This window comes from Carcharodon carcharias, chromosome 11 (assembly GCF_017639515.1).
Source record: "Carcharodon carcharias isolate sCarCar2 chromosome 11, sCarCar2.pri, whole genome shotgun sequence".
NCBI classification, from domain to species: Eukaryota; Metazoa; Chordata; class Chondrichthyes; order Lamniformes; family Lamnidae; genus Carcharodon; species Carcharodon carcharias.
In genome coordinates, this window is record NC_054477.1 from 30,012,774 (window position 1) to 30,033,618 (window position 20,845).

Sequence of the window (20,845 nt, forward strand, 5' to 3'; positions counted from 1 at the left end):
CATAATTATAGTTTCTCACGTCAGGTATCTGAAAAGGAAAGGTTATCAGTATCAACAAGCATTTTATATTAAATAGTTCAATGTACTAAACACGTACACATAGCACATTGTTAGAGGATGTGTAATTAGTGGAATTATACACATAATCAGGATTCCTTGCAATGATTGTCTATAAAAATTAAATGCACAGGAATCCAAAATAAATCTTCACTACTGAAAGACGACAGCACATACAGAAAATCTATCAATATATTTGTATACTAATGGTGCAAATGGTATCACTCCCAATGCAATGAGGTATGTACCTCATCAAAGAGGTCTGCAGAACATAACTATTCATAATATGAATTAGATAAGTGCTTGAAGGGGAAAAAATGCAGGGTTACAGGGAAAGGAAAGTAGCTTTAGTGCAGTTATACAAACATACATACATATATTTATATATACATTGGGCCAGATTTTAGCTGACTCAAAATCCATTCAATTACACAGAGTTAAAATCAGGCCAATTAAGTCTGTCACTCTTACTTCCCAAGTTGTGACTGACAGAAAGTTTCCACTATTTCTTTTATATATCAGCAAGTGGAATCCAGGTTCAAGATTCAGTTTTCTTCTGCTACGTACATTACATGGCAAGAGTGGCTACATGGCATGAATACAATCTCAAATCACCAACATTGAGCCAAAAAAATACAGTGCAGCCCTTTTAAAGTAAAACAGCTTGCTAACCACACAAGCGATTTTTTTCACTCCCAAGTGTTACTGACTGACACTTTGATTGAGTGCAGAAAGCAATGAGTTCATGAACTCAAGCTGCAATTGCAATGTTTAATACCAATGCAGCAAATTATAATGAAAACAAGGTGCTAACTCTTGAGGGTATTATTTAATGTGTACTAGGCCACCCCAATGATTCAGCAAGTAAGGGCAATGTCAAATCTAGAATTGATCTGCACAAACCAGGAAGGTTTGATGTTCTGTCTCCTGTTCTGTTGGCTGATCTCAACTGCAGCACAGTTGGGACAGCCACACCTATTGCCTACTTTCCTAGGCTTGTGGTGAAAATGGCTGCATCTTACTATTTGGTGGAAATTCACATGTGGGATCACTGGAGAAGAACAGGTTGGACTGTGATTTCCTCGAAGGTTGAAAAGGCTACACTCACTCTGTAGCTCACACATATGGAATGGCTATGTTGGGAATACTTTTAGAGTATCATGCATTGAATTAAGTCCAGCATTTGTTAGCACCTTCCAGAGAAGAAGAGAGAAATTTGAGTGAAAAACTGCACTTAGGTGTCAATATGTGGGGAGAAAATGGCACAAAAATTCCTTATTATTAACGGAACAACTAAATTATGGGACAAAAATACCTTAAAATTAGAATTAATGAATTAATGTTCTACAGAAGATAGCACTGTATATTAAAATTTGCCAATTTGATGATTTTACATTGGTTGCTACCTATCACGTGACAGAATCTGTTTCATTACTTTCAATGCTTGTGGTTTAGTGCAGCCAGCCTAAAAATTTGGTCTCACTCTCTTTACTGTCTGCATAGTAATAAATACTGCATATTTTTACCATCTGCGGAATGTGACAAGTCTAAAATGTAAATCCTGTGTTCAAAGATCTCCAATAAGGTGAACTGACACTGCTTCCAACACTGCATTTAGCACTAAAGGATGGTTATGAGAAAGTCGAAGCAAAACTCCCAAAAGCTGAGGACGTAGAGGGAGCTGCCAAAGGTTTGATGAGGCTGCAGGATGTGTACGCCCTAAGCACAAAGGGATTAGTCAAAGGGGAGTTTCTACAGGTGGTTGGAGACGATGTTTCCATTCTCTACAGGCCAAATCTGTCAAGTACCCTTTCAGCAGATGACTGTTTTCAAATTGGAAAGGTATGTAAACATAGGTGAAAAGAAGTTGATTTTCTTTTTTAACATTCTGAGCTTTGTGGAAATTATGAGTTCCTTCTTTCTGTTGAGTATACTTAAAAGGCACTGGTGCCTCTTCAGAATGAGACTCTGTGACATTCATTTATTGTTACCGTGGATACCTTAGCCGAATTTTAGACCAACTGAGCATGCTGGTTTTTCACATTTACCTATTCCACATGCATGCATTAATTAACCAAACTAAGGATTGTGCCAGTTGTTTACACATTTTCTTCAGGTATTTAAGGTGTGATTGTACAGTTGCTATTGACTTATGAGCAATGGCACATCTTATAATGCATGAGATCATTTTGATCAGCAGGAATGAAAATATAAGTATTTGAGAACTAATGTGTATTCTTCTTCAGGTCTCTGGTGATTATTTGCCAAACCCCAGCAAAGTGCTCTGACTTTTTTACTGCAGGCAGAGCAAGGAGTCAGGCCCCGAGTCCACCTCAGCTGGGAATGGGGATTGAATCTCATGTTGTTGGCATTAACCTGCTCTATGCAGTAACTATTTAGCCAACTGAGCTAACCAGTCCCCCATTGTGTTATTATTACCCATGAAAGTGGGATATTCTAAAATCTAGATCAGGAGAAAGTTTTCTCTTTCCCTCCCGTATAATTCAGCTGGTTCTGCTTCAACACTTTCATTCAAGCGCAACAAAGAGAAAGCTGATTCCTAAAACCATTTTTGAATTTTGTTTTCAGTCATGTTAAGAGACATGAGGCTGGATTTTCAACCTGTCTAAAGTAATGGAAATGAAAATTGGCCGGTTTCTTTAGCAACCAACTCATTCAAAATACCAGTTTTACGCCCAATTGGCAAGTTAATAAACCTATTCCAGGATTTTTCAGTTATAGATACTTGGGCATAAATTCACCTCAGATGATAGCATTGATGTCAATGGAAAATCGGACGAGTTCAAATGGGGTACTAATTCCCGATCACACATCTTGCATCGCCATTAAAGTGAATTCATATCTCACTATTTTTTCCTTGAACTATTTAATGTTTTTATCAAACCAACATGATTTGCTACAGTTTTGCATATAATATTCCAGCAGGTGGTGAAAATGATGCATTTTGACTGGATTTGAGTGAATTGAGTTCAATGTTCTTGAACTGAATGATTTCCAGTGTATCTCGGTAACAAACTCACTTTCTTAGTTTTTACTAGACAAAGTGATTTCCAATTTACCAACAACACATTAATGATTTGTTTTCCATTGTCAATCCATCTGTTCCTATTCACAGACTTGGGGATTGTTTTGTGTGTGTGTGTCCGAGGCTCAGTTTAGTGGCACATTTAATTGCATAAACGCCTTGTTCATAAAAAAGAGATAGAATTATATTTTTTTTGCTTAATTAGACCTTCACTTGATTAATCAGAGTATTGTTTCCTCTTAGTGGCAGAGTCAGTGGCCAGTGCTCCAGGCGTGCAGTAGATGAGCTCCGCCTCCATTCCCCCACCCACCTGCAAACAGTGTCCTGGTCACAAGATTCATTCTTTACTTAAGTTTTTAAAAATTTTGGAGAGAGGGACCTCCAGTTTAAAACACCCCCACCTTTAGTTACCCTCTACTGCAGCCTTCTACTCCTTTCAAGCTGGAAAGCTTTGATTGGTCCTCCAGCTTCAAGAACCCACTCTAGACCAGCTGATGGTAGGGAGGCACCCCGTCAAATTTGCGGCCGGTGACAGTTCTCCCCTGGGGGTTGTCTTAGGACCCAGAAACAGTCTTACCTCTGTTTCCTGCCCCAGAGGGAAAATCCTGCCCTTGGAACTTACTGTTTATGTGCAATTTGAAATGCAATTAAATTTCACAAAGGCCAACTTAAAAGTGACATTTTTGAATGCCTGTATAAAATATATATATATATATAAAATATACACATATATAGCTTTATATGGAAAGCATTTTTATATAGCCTTATATAAAAAGCATTCTGATATTACTTTACATAACAAGCATATTTAATTGACCATAAAATATTCTTCTATAACTTTACACAACTATATATAAAAACATTCTTATATAACCTCTTACTCATCGGTCATTATGACACCATTTTAACATAGATATTAAAATCCACATTTTACATGTTATGTTCCCAGGTTGCCTATGATATAGGTGACTACTATCACTCAGTTACTTGGTTAGAAGAAGCAGTCACACTTTTCCGACAAAGTATAGGAATTTGGAACACTGAGGACCAAGGAAATCTTGAGGAAGCTCTCGATCATCTCGCCTTTTCCCATTACATGGTAAGCAGTACATCTTGAAGGTCGAATTTGTTTGATGGGAGAGGACAAATATTGAGAACATGCTACCTGACTGCATGTGAAAATTGTTTAAATGATTAGTGATGGCTCTGCAATACTTTGGTGAGAAGCTTGAACAGAGAAGGTACTGGGTCTGTTGAACCCAATTTGTAACTCAACTTGGACTGGAGCATTTCTGAGTTTTGACTTTCTAGTGGTAAAATAGTTTGAGATATTGGAAAGTGGTTTGAGGCTTCTCAGAGCACTCATGTTTACTACAGAAAAGAAACTTCTCATCCCAATGACTTAAAAGTGGAAAGCACTTTGGAGCATTCTACTATGTTAAAAATACTATCTAACTGCAACTTGTTTTTAGTTGACTCTTCAAGGATTTAATATCTTTTCAGTTACAGGAATTTGAAATTATACTTCATAGAGCTGAACAAAAAGCAAAATCTAAAACTCAATGTGCATGCAGAAAATAAATCTCAACAGGTATCAAACTGTCACAGCCATTGGGCAGGATTTTCCAGCCCCCACACTGGCGGGCATCGTCACTGGCAGGACAGGAAAATTTGGAGAGCTGATAAAGGTCAACGGCTCTCCAAATTTTCCTGTCCCACCCCTGATGATACCCGCTGGTGGTGGGGCCGGAAAATCCTGCCCAAGGTTTCCACCGGATATAACAGTTATTTCACACACAGAATACTGACAATCCCCACAATCACCATTAAGCACCTATCTATAACATATCAAAAATTTTATGCTATTTTATGACACTTCCTATCGTAAGACCTTGCATCCAGTTGCCAGCTTTCTCCATTATAAGTTCTTATCTCCATATTAATAATGGAAGAAGCCCAAAGTGAAGTTGTTGCAATGGGTCAATTGCTGGCTCAAAATCCTGGAACCCTCTCCCTAACAGCAACTGTGGGTGTACCTACACCAATGGACTTCAGTGGTTCAAGAAGGCAGCTCACCACCATCTTCTCAAGGGCAATTAGGGGATGGGCAATAAATGCTGGCCCAGCCAGTGAAGCCCACATCCTGTGAATAAATAGAAAAAAAATTGCAATGCATCTTCCTGCCAGTGCTGGCATTGTAGCATCTTGGTTTTGTAGGGTTAATTAACACCAATTTTTTGAGCACCAAGAGTGCCCTTCCAACTCCAAAGTGGAACTCATGGCATGAATGCATGCAAATCACACTGGGCACCATATTGGTGAAGCTGTTCGTGCGCACAGTGAAAGACTGTCAGATGTATTCTGAGCAGGCAGGTCATGATCCCCGTGCAGATTTGATGCCAGTGGTGCGATTTTGGAACTCTCTCTTGACCTCGCAAAACTGTGCACGCATTCAACATCAGGAAGGACCCCTTTCCCAAGCAGTGGTATTTGAAGGGATCAACAACTGCTTACTGATTTGTTGCTGGTTGATTTCTTCTGGCTGTTGCTTCAATTCAACAAGAATTTGGTGCTTTCTATTGTTGACTGAAGTTACAAAAGTCTACAGGGAGCAGTGTGGCAGCAACTGAGGACTTTTTGCTGGCTTCAAGTTCTGCATAAACCAGTTGCTCCCAGACATGGATGGCTCAATCTTTGTTTGGATGAGGAGGTAGGACCAGAGGTAGGTGGGCCTTCAAGATCCACTGTCGACCATTGCAGAGGTTTGCCGCCATGCAAATTTTGAAGAGTCCATTTCGGGATGGGGGTGGTGGTGGTGGGTGGTGGTGGGTGGGTGGGGGGTGACGGCTACCCTCCCGCAAGCAGAGGGTTGCCAATTTTTTTTAAATGTATTCTTTCATGGCATGTGGGCATCACTGGCAAGGCCAGCATTTGTTGCCCATCCCTAATTGCCCTTGAACTGAATGGCTTGCTAGGCAGTTAAGAGTCAACTACATTAATGTGGATTTGGAGTCACATGTAGGCCAGATCAGGTAAGGATGACAGGTTTCCTTCCAGAAAGGATACCAATGAATCAGATAGGTTTTTACGACAATCAATGATACTTTCATGGTCACTATTACTGAGATTAACTTTCAATTTCAGATTTTTTTATTAATTGAATTTAAATTCCACCAAGCCATGTTGGGATTTGAACCATGTCCACAGAGCCTAGGCCTCTGGATTACTAAGCCAGTGATTTTAGGCCACCTGAAGGGCTGATTAAGGCCCCTGTCATCAAGCAGTCGGCCCGCTGAGGTTGAAGCATGGCCAATGAGAGGAGGGAGCCTCCCAGTGGCACACCAGGGAGCCAGCAATCAATTTTGCTTTTCAACCTATACCACCCCTGCAACCATGACTGAAAATTGGCAATAGGTGTGACTATAGGCTGCCTAGTGGAGGGACTCCACCTCTAGTATGGAGGTCTGACAGCTGTGGCCAGGTTTTATATGCTTATTTTGAAATGTATAGAGGCACCCTCTCTCTCCCTCAGCTGCCTCGACAGCACCCATCTCTGAATGTGGGCTACTGATCTCTCAGGGCTGGAGGACTGCCTATAGGAGTCCAGCCTTAGGAGCCTTCCCCCCCATCCTCAATTGGATGGCAAGTGTGCTCCCTCACCACTAATTGGCCCGCTTGTTAGAAATGCCATCAGGCTTCAGGCATCAATGCGGGGACAGGACCCAGAAATGCGCCCAACATAGGGAGCCCAACTCCAGAGCTAAAACCCAACCCAGTGCCGCTATTTCCCTCGGGATACACCATTGCTTGGAGAATGAATAAGGGTCATGCAGAGCAACATAAGCTGAGGGGAGACGGGGGAAGTGGAGGTGGGGGGAAAAGGGCTTTCAGCAGGAGACCATGTACACCCAGGGTGGCAAGCAGCAATTTTTATTTTTATATATTTGTTCATGGGATGGGAGTATCACTGGCTCAGGCCAGCATTTATTGCCCATCCCTAATTTCCCTTGAGAAGATGGTGGTGAGCTGCCTCCTTGAACCGCTGCGGTCCATGGGCAGAATTTTAAGTCCCACGGGCAGGCACGTGCCCAACCTGGTCAGGTGTAAAATCGCGCGTGATGATGTCAAGTGAGCACCCTGATGTCATCGTGCACTTGCGCGATATTTCGGTCAGCAGCGCGCCCGCCAACAATTAAGAGGCCTACTAAGGCCATTAATGTAGTAATTGACCTGGATCTTTTGCTGCCCGTCCAATGTTACAGTTGGCAAGCGGGTGAATCAGCCAGGCGGCCTTTGGATTTTTGAGGAAGACTCATCCAAAGGCAGGGTGAGATTTCCAATATTAATTTAAAAAAAAATAAAAATATTTGGGCAGAATTTTTACCATCAATGTGTTTAGGTGAATGATTCTTACGGGTGGAAATTTTTTTTCGGAATTTCATGCTGTTTATTTTTGGTTTTAAAATTCTTCAGCTCCCTGAGGCAGCTCTCTGTCTTCAGGGAGCTTTCATTGCATGCTCCCCTTGTGCCTGTGCTGACTTCAGCGCTTGCCCTCTTCCTGCCCGCATCCTGGCAGCGCTGGGCCTTTCAGCACGCCTTTCATACTGGCTGGGCATTGCTTGGCCAGCCAGCATGGAATCACGCCCATGCACCCACAGTGCTGTTAGGGAGGATGTTCCAGGAATTCTCCTATGTCAGGAATGAGGCCTGACTGGTAAAGATTTTTGGTAGATGAGGTGGGTGGTAATTTGAGAAGCGGGTGAGGTTACTGATGCAGATAAAGGGATATAATATTTGAAGGCACATTCAGTGACCTTGACCACCTGAATGAAGCCATTAAGTTTCTTGTGGTTCTGCAGACCTGCTGAGCATTTTCAACATTTTCTGTTTTTATTTCAGATTTCCATAATCTGCAGTATTTTATTTTTGGTTATATGTTAGGTGGAATTGGTATACATTTGAAAGCATATGTATCCATGCTTTTCTGCATGGCAGCAGTGTGAAAATTAGAATTTAATGGGTGATTTGCATATTGATTCATAGAATTGCCAATAAGAAAAATGCTAATTCCGTGACCTAAGCAGCTTTTCTTGTTCAGTTTCTGTTACAGTGGGGCATAAGCTCAAATTTGTAGCTACATCAGACATTTATGGCAATTTTGAGAGTATTTCAGTTTTTCTTTACTGTTTATTTCATTGGTTAGTTTAAAAATGGCAAAGTAAATGGTACTTAAATATGTCAAAATACTTCGTATCAGGATAAAGACAAATGTGAAATTGACATCCTGAGGAGAATGATGAAAAAGAAATGAGATAACATCATTTGACAGATAATACAAGATTATAAAACAGAGGTTAGGATACATTATAGGGGGTGGCATTAGAGTTATATTGGTGAGGGATTGAGATATTGCCTGAAGAGCATAAGTAAAATGTTGTGGCTCCTCTGTCTTTGTGTTTTCACGAGGAGTTGATTGTCCCCCATTTATGTCTGTGTAACCTGTTTAAAAACAGAATGTTACGCTGACCTGGAGATTGTCTTGTCTGATGTGAAGATACGCTTTTTTTATTCTCTTAGAAAAGCTTAGGGATAATACCACAGTGCAAAGTCTTTCTTTGTACTGGATTTAATGCAGCCTGTTGTGGTGGGAACCATGGCAGTTGGGTCCATTTAATGAAGGGAGAGGCTCCATATTGGTTTCCCACTGGCAGTAAAACCTCCCCTGATTAAGTTGGAGGACAGAGGGGCTGATGCTGGATTCCCAGCCACCATGGCAGGATGTCAACTAGGTTCATTTCAGTGGTGACTCAGGTATTAAATGGGAGCAGCAAGGCTTTCCCACAGACGGAAACCCCTGGGGGTTTTGCTGGGGTCCCCAGGGCAGGGTGGTGGGTGGTCCCTATTTATCAGACCTCCCTACCCAATTGAGGGACAAGCCCCCTCCCCTTGCCTCCAACCCCTCTGCCCCCGCACTTTCATGACACTCACCCCACAATCCCCATCACACTCTCATTCACATTTGGCCTGGAGTACTCAGCAATCCAGAGCCTCTGGTGGGTGCATTGCTGGCAGTTGCCACTGCTTCTGCTGGTGCTGATGAGCAATGGAGTGCTGCCAGCCTCTGATTGGCTGGCAGCTCCCACCCAGGTGGACTTTCAATAACTGGGTCCTGAATTCTGGGGAAGGCCCAACCTTCCAATTAAGCACCTGATGGGCACTTAATACTGTTGGGCCTCCTCCATGAAACTGACAGGGGTGCCCTGCCATTTATCTGACTAGTGGGCAGGCGAGACCCCCATCAGGCAGACTAAATCCAGTCCCTTGTATCTTTGTTTTATTCATTCACGAGATCTGTTACATTAAAAGAATAATGTATCATCTGCCTGTTGTGAGCTAATTTTGTTTTTATTATGATGGACACCCATTATTTCCAGTTTTTACTTATGCCCAGAATTTTTTCCATCATACAAGAGTGGCCCTTTCACCCTGGAGTGGCCCCAATCACTGATATGCATATAAGAGCTCTCACCAAGCTTGGAAGCTTCATAAACATCAGTATCAGAAGCCACTCGAAGCAGCTCAATACCCAGTACCCACCATAGGTATCTCTGGGTCAACTGTTACGATCCCTGTAGAGACCAATAACTTTTAAAAGAAAGGGATTCCCATGATGACAATGGAAGGAAAAACACTGGACATTATTTCACTTTTTAAATTTTTTACTGTAACAAACCAACTAAAATTAACATAATCCAAACATTAGTTAACAGGCAATGGTATTTCAAACAAAGAGGCAAATTTTACTCAGCATAGTCAATACAACAAAGATGCATCTCACGTAGTTTTAAGCACCGCACTACTTCCTGCACAAGTGCGGCACCACATTCAACCTCACAGCCCTTCCAACTTGGCTTCTGTTATGTAAGATCTCTTACTCCCCATCCAATTGTTTTGGTCCTTGAGTTGCATTAACCAGCAACCCTACTCCATCCAAGGTCCCCTGACACGGCTAACACCGACAAGGCGCATATTTATGAACCCTCTCTCACTCGTGTCATGACAGTCCTTATGGCATGGAATCCCCAGAGACTTCCTTCTCTGATCCTTTTAAATGGCCTGGTGAGCTCTGGCAACAATGAAACAGCAACAATGGCTCTTGTCCAATCCTTAATCCCTTGGCCTTCCTGTCTTCAGCTCTCTGTTCTTTACAACTCTATAACACAGAGTAACACACTCTCTGCTCTATTCTTAGACACCTGTTTTAACAGTTCAAAGGCAAAAACTGTTCCATTCGGAAGGAGCCTTGCTTGTTTCCACTTTATACAAATTCTCAATGTGTTCTGAACTACCAATCAAAAAATGCAGACTAGCCCAATCCCACAGCAATTAGCTTGCCATTTACGCTTTGTTTCTTAGCTGATCACCCCCACGGCAACCTCGAGTCATATGGGAATTTTTTGGAACCTAATGATGTCATAATCAGAGAACCAATTAATCCACTTTCAGAATACTCCCCAGTCCACTTTGGTCTTAAAGGGGAAACTTACACTAAAGACATTTCCCAGCACATGGATCATCACACAGAAAATACAAGCCTTTCCCAGCACATGGGTCATCGCACACCTCATAGACCAGCCTGAAGTCTCTGCTTTACTACAGATTAATTTTGTTGCCTGTGCCCTCCAAAGCATGCATCATCATGTCAGAACAGTGTGCGAGTAGAGACCTGAAATTGTGGACCTGAAATGGAAATATTTTCAGTCAAGAAATGCTTCTGAATTTTATTTTTATATAAGTACTCTGCATCGCTTCATATTTTTCCAAATAACAATTTTTTTTATTCCGGGATGCATTTCAGAACAACTTAAATACCTATTATGTTATCACTGTCAGAAATAACTGATACACAATGTTTGAATAGATGAGAAAAAGGAAAAATGATGTAATGTTGCTTATGTTTTATTTTTCAGACAGGAAATGTTGGTTACGCTGTGACTCTATCTAAAGAGCTACTACAGCTTGGTACGTGCTGCTAAAATCATATTTCCATCAATTTTTCAGAGACGCAGTTTCTACATGTCAAACATCAAGCCCACCCAAGGCTGCCACTTCTTATTTTTGATGGCTTCTCCATTCATCTTCTTCATCTTTAGACATTTTTGGCCTCACAACTCTCCATTGCTAAATCTGCCTTCCAAAAACTCTGTTTCAAACTGTTTTCCTCTACAGCTCTATAAAGTACAGGTGCATTGAAGACTTGAATATTGCACCCATATTTAGGGAGGCTTTTCCATTACATCTCACACTCTTGATCATGACCCTTCACTCATCTACAGCCTCTAATCCCTCTCTGTGTTGCACTGTCTGTTGGCTTTTTCCATTCTGTCAACATTTTTACAGTCAGCCGTCTGAATCCTAAGTGCATGTTTCTCAGTTCTAAATTATACCACCTTACATTCTGTTTCCTCTGTGTGGAAATCAGCAGTCTCCTACTCCAGCTCATCCTTTCCCACGAGTTCAAAACTGTGGGACTCCTTATACCTTCCCAGCATTTCCTACGTTCTACAATCTTCAAACTTTTAAAAGCTGAGCTTGGCACCACCTAATCGCTGCTTTCTGATGTACAGGGACTTTGCCTTCTCGTTCACTATTTATGGGTGCATTCCAACACTTTTCTCCAACAAGGACCTTTTTTTAAAGTTTGGTTTCCTAACGAAAAAGGTTACAATGTTTTTTTTGTAGAAAAACTCAGAAGAACCCAGCATTAGTTGACAACTAAGTTTCAAAAGTCTATTTTCAAACAAGAAATTTGAAGTTTAAAAATCCTGTTCCACTATTTTCAAACATTCAGTTGTTTTCTGTTAGCAAAGTGTGAGACACAGAATTAGACACTTTTTAAGTTAAGTAAAGCAAAATAATTATCAGCCCGGAATTTCCTCCAAACCAGTCCCATTGTAGTGCCGTAACTTAGTTGAAAGTGCAGTGGAAATCCTGCTTACATGCAATTAAATCTGCACTATAATTCTAGATGATGAGTTGAACAGCCCATCACTACCTTAGCTGTGTTTTGTGTGGGTGCAAACACTTTACATGCTAAAAGCCATATGGAGCCCTGTTGATACATGGGACAGAGAGTGCATTAAAGATTAGCCTAGTGTGTTCAAGGTTGATCAACAGAATATTCCAAACAGTGAAAGGGCAGCAAAAAAGGCACTAAGAATAAAGCACCTGGAACCACCGAGTATTTTGTTATTACCTACGTAAACAGCAGAAGTTTATTTTGGTAACAATTAAGCCCCCTTTTCCCCAAAATAATCTAATGATTGGTGCTATCATTGCGTGTGGGTATTTTTTCATTGAGGTGATGATGATCTTTGGACAGAAATTGCACACTTCTCTTCTGGTACTTTTAAAAGTTCAAGTTTTGATTGACTGTGAACTGGAGCTGAATAGTCATGACAGAAACATTTTCTCCCTACAAAATGCACCATCCTTCCTCGAGATTTCCCAATGGATTCTATCCAAGCCTCAAAATAGTGCAATGCTGCTTAATGTAAATGTCTGGTTATCTTCCAACGTAGCCGTGATTTATAAATAGGGTTTGCTTGTTTGGTGATAGGAAACCTTGTACAGATGATAACTTGTCACACTTAATGGATTAATGATGCAACCACACAATGTGTAAATCATTTGCGTAAAAAATCAATGCATAGCATCATGAAAGGTACTGTTTGCTCCAAATAGTTTTCCATATTATGTTTTCTGCCTCACATTAAACTAAAGTAAGAATATGTGCATCTTATCTACAGTTATACTATTTCAAGGCCAGTTGTTTAGCTGATTTCTTGTCAACAGACTCAAACAATAGGAGAATTGCTCAGAACATACTGAAGTATGAAAGGATCTTGCAAGCATCTTTAGATGCTGAACCGAAGGAAATTGTGCTTCAAAGACCAAATGTGACTCATTTGCTTACAAGGGACACCTATGAATCATTGTGTCAAAGACTGGGCTCACAGGTAAACCACATGACTTCTTAGCCCTAGTGCAGACTTACTTGAACTTATTGCCATTTTCAGTACCATCTGAGTCATGAGGACTTTGCAAGTTTGTTTTACTTCTTTCCTTTGAAGTCTAATAGTATGATCCAGCTATATTTCCAGTTTAACTGTCAGGTTTATAAGAAACAAGAGCAGGATTAAGCCTTCAGCCCTTGTAGCCTGCACCTTCATTCAATATGATCTTCTATTTCAATTCCACTTTCCCGCACTATCCCCCATACCCCTTAATTCCCATTGGTATCCAAAAATATATCAATCTCAAACTTGAATGCATTCAACAACTGAGCATCCACAGCCCTCTGAGGTAGAGAATTCCAAAGATTCATAAGTTCTTGAGTGAAGAAATTTCTCCCCATCTTAGCCCTAAATGTTAACCCCTTATTCTGAAATTGTGAAAGTTGCATTACACTAAGGATTAAATATTTTCAAATTGACCACCTTATCAGCATTTTTAAAAAAAGAGTACTTATTTTTATCTCAAATGTTGCCTGTGAATTTCAAACAAATTGTATTGTTTAATGTTTAAGAAAAAAACACTACTGGATCCTTTTTTACCACTTTAAACCCCTTGAAGTCAAAATGAGAATGGAACCTAGTTGAGTCAAATTTCCCTCCATTCATCCATTGTGTTATTGCATGTGAACTGCCCCCAGTTCTCAGTATAGTTCTGGAACTAAATACAAGGAGGAATTTGAAAGCAACTCCATATGGCCTTTATAAAAGTATCCCTAATACTACCTCTGTGTTAATACACTAACAAGCTTTGGTAACTCAGATTGTAATTTGAGCATAGATTTATGTTCAACAGCATCTGAACTATCCAGACACTGTATAATTGTATTGTAAAATAATTGGATGTAATTTATTTGCATTGGGACTATGAAAGTGATTTTTAATACTTGAGGCTTTGTTCCTCCATAAAATTCCTCAGCATTCGTCATCATTCCACTGTACTCCTCATCACATCCCTGTATCCCTCATTGTTGCTGTGTACAGTATTCCTTATTATTCCTCATTATTCCTCTGTATTCCTCATTGTTCCTCTGTATTCCTCTGTGTCTCTATATTTTAGCCAAAGCATTATCAAGATTCACAACTTTATTGTTCCTACGAGACAAACCTCAGTCCATACCTGATTCTACAGCCAGTGAAAAGGGAGATTATAAGCCAGAAACCATATGTTGTACTGTACCACAAGTTTATCAGTGACTCTGAAGCTAAGCGGATAAAGGAAATTGCTGGTCCTTCGGTAAGGTTTCTTTGCATCTTTGCTCATTTTTAAAATGTCACTTATATTAATCATCAGATCATTACTGACTTTCAATAAAATAATGCAAACAGGGGTAAGCTTAGCAAATGTTGAAGGTACCTTAAGCATCAGGACTTAACATAGGGTTAATGAATTATCCCCAAGTATTAGACTTTTTAGTTATGGTTTCACTTTAGCTTCATGGTGAAAGTCCATTTAATGTTAGCTGTGCACCGTAAGTATCACCACCAGCCCACCTTGATGCCTGGGCCAGAATACACATAGCTTTAGATCCTTGAGCGACCTGCGGCCCACGGGCAGGTTTGTGGCCTCCAAAGCCATTCTATGTGTCCCTGGAGCCAGTGTCTAGTAAGACAGGTAAGTGAAGTTGAACGTTTCTGCAAGGGGCTGCTCCTCCAATCATAAGCCAAATCACTAGTGAGCCAAACAGCAGCAAATGCAGGAGAGAAGCAGTCTCTGATTGGAGGCCAGTGATCACCAGTGGTGGTAAGTGCGCTGGGGAGAGAGAGAGAAAGGGTTTCAGGGTGGTGGGGGAAGAAGCGAGAGGCAATGCTGCCAGGCCCAGGGAGAGAGAAGATGCGGGGCCCAGGGGAGAGAGAGAGATGCTGCAGGGCCAGTCTATCAAGACCAGTCTTTATTTGCTTGCATTTTTTACAACCTCATTGCGTCGAGGCCCGTTTAATGTAATAGGTTCCCACCAATTGCATAATTCTGAGGCCTTCACCTGCCTGCAGTGAAGCCCCAACAGGCTGTCTGTAACATGCCAGTTAATCTGACAGTCGGCATAATTAAATTTCTAAACCAGAGGTGAGAATGTCATCTCTACTGTAACCCCGACCCGCCCTCATCAAGTGTGAGGGAACTGGTGGAGAAGGGTTAAATGCAGCTCTACTGCCATATTTATCTTAATATTATAATTGAACCATACAACTATGTTTTTAGTACAAATGCATTTTTGTTACATAATTTTGCTAAGGCATTGGAATCCTGTTCATAGCATAAAATCTAGGATTATTTGAATTGGATTTCTTATTTCTGAGGTAGAAAGAAATGGATCTGTCTCTTGTTTGTCTCACATTCATAGTCAGCTTTTCAAGTCTGGACACAAAAGCTAACTTTCCAGTTTACTCTGTTTAAGTGTGAGAATTGCCTCTGAGGGTCAAAGGTGAGAATGCTGAGTACGTCAAGAATAAAGTTGGCATTTTCACTTCCTTCATGACCTGTTCTTTTAACATGTGTTTACCTTTGACCTCTCACTCCTATTATAACTTCCTGCCATGATGGAATGTATAAGAGAACTCATTAGGGCCTCAATTTTTGGAGCTGACGTCAATCCTCTTTTTGTTACCAAGTTTGGATGAAATCCTAGACTCAGTTGGAAAAGGCAAATAACACTTAATGCAGACACAGGAAACAGGTTATCAATCAAAAAGATCTGAAAAAAGGCCTTGCTGCAATCAATTTTGACAATACTCACTGGTTGGCTTGGTTGATCAGTCTCTATAGTGAATTAAGCTGAACCAAATAAATAATCCAGTTATAGACACATTAAAATTGTAGCTATGTTTTACTTGTTATACAGATAAACAAAATTGAACTTGTTATACTTTGAATAGCATGTGCATTTGAAAGAGAAAGAGATGCTGATGGAGAGGAAAAGTGAGGGGGTAGTGGTCTTACAATCTCTGACACCATGAATCTCTAATTAGTGTCTAACCTTATTTCACTAACAGCTCTCCAGTACTAGTTCCCAGTCCTGCAATATTGGCCAAAACACCAAAACACCAAGGAGAACTCCTCTGCTCCTCTTAATAGTGTAATGAGGTACTTTTTGCTCACTTGAGGGGTAGATGGGCCTTTGGTTTAACATCTCATCCTGGAGATGGCACCTCTGACAGTACTGGTCTTAATTGTCTGCGCTCAAGTTTTCGCAGTAGTACTTTCACCCGCTGTCTTCTGCTTCAGAGATGATATGCTACTACCGAGCTCTGGCAGCATCTAACTCTGGATGAGTGGACCCTTCTTACTAATCACAACATTTCTAGTGTAAGAGCTACTGACCAACTGTCAGTTCAGTTTGCCCGTTCTTGTGGTTGAATGCCAACATGAATCTTCACATCCATCAGGTTACCTTCGCTGACACTGCATGAACACACGAACATACGAATTAGGAGCAGAAGCAGGCCGTGGTCAGGGCTTCCTCCAGAGTTTGGGCTACCGCTGTCCATGCATGAACACACATACCTGTAGGCATGATATGGTATTGAGAGTTTCAAAGGAATCTATTATACGTGACAAATAGAATATGGCTACAAACATTTTTGATCTAGCTATTTAGTGACCTGAAGGGTCAGGTTTGTGCTGGTAGTTTTGTACAGAGCAGTTTTAATGGCCCATGTGACATACTATGATAAATATTGGATTCTGGGGGGTCAACTCAGCTATGGAGTCCACACAAGACCTGAATCTTCTGTGAAGATATGACAATAATTATAAAGCAGAATGAATTCAAAATATGCAGGTTTTGTGTTGCATTTATGCTGTTGAGAGGAGTAAATTCAACATGAAAGCCATAGCATAATGGACGGAAGAGCAGCCGAGGTTGGGCCATGGAGGAAGGCACCAGGATTAAAACTGCAATATGGATGCCATTGCCAACAAAGAATTTGCAGATTGGACCATTTTTGACAAAACAGCCACTTGGCAGCCAATGGGGAATTCTGTTGCTAGAGACGACAGAGAAAACAAACCATTGTTTTCACAGCTGGCCCAGTATTGATAATAGAACAGTTAAGCCCACCAAAACTATGTCGGATGATGTTCTATTTTGTGTCACAGCTGTTAGTTTGCCATGGTGCAAGGGGTTAGCTGGTTTGCCAATTTTCTGTCTAGAGTATCAACCTCAAAAGCTTTACCTGTCATTGCCCTGTTAACAAAGATTACAATGATGAATTGTATCTATTAAGCCTATTAATGGTGTGCATTGTTGAAGAAGTTCAACAGATTAGTGTTCATTGCACTTTATCATCAGGGCCTAATTTGCAGAGTAAGATGAGGCCTTGCATAACAGGTCTGTTAACCTATTGCTCTCTACCTTCAAGTATGGTCCCTCGATATATGGGGTTAATTGGTAACATTCATGCCTGCAAGTTCAGAGATTAGAACATAAGAAATAGGAACAGGAATATACCATTCGGCCCCTTGAGCCTGCTCCGCCATTCAATAAGAACATGGCTGGTCCATTTGTGTTTCGATTTCCACATTCCCATCTCACCCCAATAACCTTTGATTCCCTTGCCTAACAAGAATCTATCTACCTCTACCTTAAAAATATTCAATGACCCCGCCTCCACCACCTTTTGAGGGAGAGAATTCCAAAGTCACACAACCCTCTAAGAGAAAAAAATTCTCCTCACCTCTGTCCTAAAAGGGCAACCCCTAATTTTAAAGCATTGCCCCCGAGTTCTGGACTCACCCGCAAGGGGAAACATCCTTTCGACATCCACTGTGTCAAGGCCATTCAGGATCTCGTATACTTTAATCAAATCACCCTTCACTCTTCTAAACTCCGGTGGAAGCAATCCCAGTCTGTCCAACCTTTCCTCATAAAGCAACTCACTCAATCCAGGTATCAATCTAGTAAACCTCCTTTGAACCGCCTCCAATGCATTTACATCCTTCCTTAAGTAAGGAGACCAAAACTGCACACAGTATTTGAGGTGTGCTCTCACCAATGCCCTGTATAACTGAAGCATAACATGCTTACTTTCATGTTCAATCCCTCTCATAATAAAGGATAGCATTCCATTCCATAACCTTCTTAATTACTTGCTGCACCTGTATACTAACTTTTTGTGACTCAAGTACTAGAACACCTAGATCCCTCTGCACCTCAGAATTATGCAGCCGTTCTACATTTAAATAACATACTGCTTTTTTGTTCTTCCTGTCAAAGTGAACAACTTCACATTTTCCCACATTAAACTCCATTTGCCAGACCTTTGCCCATTCACTCAACCTGTCTATATTCATCTGCAACTTCCTCATGCCCTCTTCACTACATACTTCCCTGCATATCTTTGTACCATCTGCAAATTTAGCTACCATGTCTTCACTCCCCTCATGTAAGTCATTGATGTAAATCATAAAAAGTTGAGGCCCCAGTACAGACCCCTGCGGGACTCCACTCATCACATCCTGCCAATCGATAAAGACCCATTTATGTAAGCTCTGCTTTCTGCCAGCCAGCCAATCTTCTATCCATGCTAATATGTTACCACCTACACCATGCGCTTTTATTTTCCGTAATAATCTTTGATGCAGCACCTTATCAAATGCCTCCAAGCACAGCATGTCTACAGGCACCCCTTTATCCACTGCGCATGTTAGTCCTTCAAAAACTCCAATTATTTGGTTAAACATGATTTTCCTTTGACAAAACCATGCTGACTCTTCCCGATTGCCTTTAGCTGTTTTAAGTGCCCAGCTATAACCTCTTTAATGATCGATTCTAATGGTTTCCCCACGGCAGGCATCAAGCTAATTGGCCTGTTTTCTGCCTCCCTCCCTTCTTGAATAGAGGGGTTATATTTTCTACTTTCCAATTTGATGGAACCTTGCCAGAATCTAGCGAATTTTGGAAAATTAACACCAGCGCATCGACTACCTCATTAGCCACCTCTTTTAAGGCCCTAGGATGTTGTCCATCGGGACCCGGAGACTTGCCAGCCTGCAGCTCCATCAATTTGCTGAGTACTGTTTCCCTAGTGATTTCAATTTCACCAAGTTCCTTTCTCCCTTTCACCTCCTGATTTGCAGCTATTACTGGAATGTTTTTTGTATCCTCTATAGTGAACACAGAAGCAAAATATTTGTTCTTCTCTTCTGCCATTTCCTTATTATCTACTATAAACTCCCCACTGTCACTCTCTAGAGGACCAACACTCACTTTACTTACTCTTTTCCTTTTTAAATACCTATAGAAACACTTGCTATCTGTTTTTACATTTCTAGCCAGCTTCCTCTCACATCCTAATTTCTTTTTCCTGATTAACCTTTTAGTCATTCTCTGCTGTTCTTTATATTCTGTCCAAAATCATCTGTTCTGCCACTCATCTTTGTAGAGTTGTATGCTTTTCCCTTAAGTTTGATGCGTTCCTTAACTTCTTTAGTAAATCATGTAAGTTGGGTCCTCCACTTAAATTTTTTCTTTATAGTAGGAATGTACATATTCTGAATACTCTGAAATACTAAATGTCTGCACTGCGCTTCTATTGATCTAACCTCTAACCTAGCTTCCCAGTCCACTTCAGCTAGCTCAGCTTTCAACCCTACATAGTTGCCCTTATTTAAGTTTAAGATACTGGTTTTAGATCCACTCTTCTCCCTTTCAAACTGGATGTAAAATTCAATCATATTGTGGTCACTGCTACCTGGGGGTGCCTTTACTCTGAGGTCATTAATTAATCCTGCCTAGTTACACAGTACCAAGTCTAATATAATCTGCTCTCTAGTTGCTTCCAGAACATGCTGCTCTAAGAAACTATCTCCAAAGCATCCTAAGAACTCCTCATCCAGGCTACTATGCCAATCTGATTTTTCCAGTTTATATGTAGATTAAAATCATCCATGATTCTTGCCATCCCTTTATCACAAGCACCCAATATTTCTTCTTTCATACTTTGTCCTACACTGTGGTTACTGTTAGGGGGCCTGTAGATCACTCCCGCTAATGACTTTTTTCCCCTACTATTCCTCATCTCCACCCAAACCGATTCTACCTCCTGATCTCCTGAACCAAGGTCATCTCTAGCTATTGCACCAATGCTGCCTTTGATTAACAGTGCTACCCTTCAACCTTTCCCTAGTTTTCTATTCTTCTTGAATGTCATGTACCCCTCAATATTAAGGACACAGTGTTTGTCATCCTGCAGCCACGTATGTTCAAGTTGCATAACTTATAGGACTTGTGCACATAATCTAGACAAACATTGCAGTTTTGAGAGGGTGCTGCATTGTTGGAGAAGGTGGTCCTTGGATAAGATTAGATATAATGATCCCGTTATATTGAAAGCAAAACAGGGAGTTAGTTCTGTTTCAGCAGGATCTTAGCCACATTCCTTTCTCAGCCAATGTCACCAAAAATGACCTAGCTGGTTATTTGTCTGGATGCTGTTTGTTGGACCTTACAGCCTGCAGCCAACAATCACTGCATTTACATGCAGCTGTTATGGTTGACAACTTTGGGGTGTTTCAGAGAGATGTTATAAGAAGCTGTTTAGACGCAAGTCTTTCCTTTCTTGTTTTCTTGCCTTTTCTTGGCACTTGTGAAACACTGCACATTATTAGCAAGCATACACCTGAGGTAGAACAAGATAGTCTTATCTACGTTTGTCGTGAGCACATTAAAAC

The 20,845-nt window shown here is 40.9% G+C and overlaps 1 protein-coding gene across 1 annotated transcript in view; it reads left to right on the forward strand.

Moving 5' to 3' along the window:
* Window positions 1-20,845, forward strand: part of p4ha3 (prolyl 4-hydroxylase, alpha polypeptide III) — a 70,895-nt gene that overhangs the window by 8,533 nt on the left and 41,517 nt on the right. Inside the window, exons 3-7 of the mRNA XM_041199409.1 lie at window positions 1,676-1,899; window positions 4,053-4,202; window positions 11,074-11,125; window positions 12,959-13,122; window positions 14,237-14,413. Of these exons, the coding sequence (XP_041055343.1) occupies window positions 1,676-1,899; window positions 4,053-4,202; window positions 11,074-11,125; window positions 12,959-13,122; window positions 14,237-14,413 (767 nt within the window). The remainder of the gene's footprint in view (window positions 1-1,675; window positions 1,900-4,052; window positions 4,203-11,073; window positions 11,126-12,958; window positions 13,123-14,236; window positions 14,414-20,845) is intronic.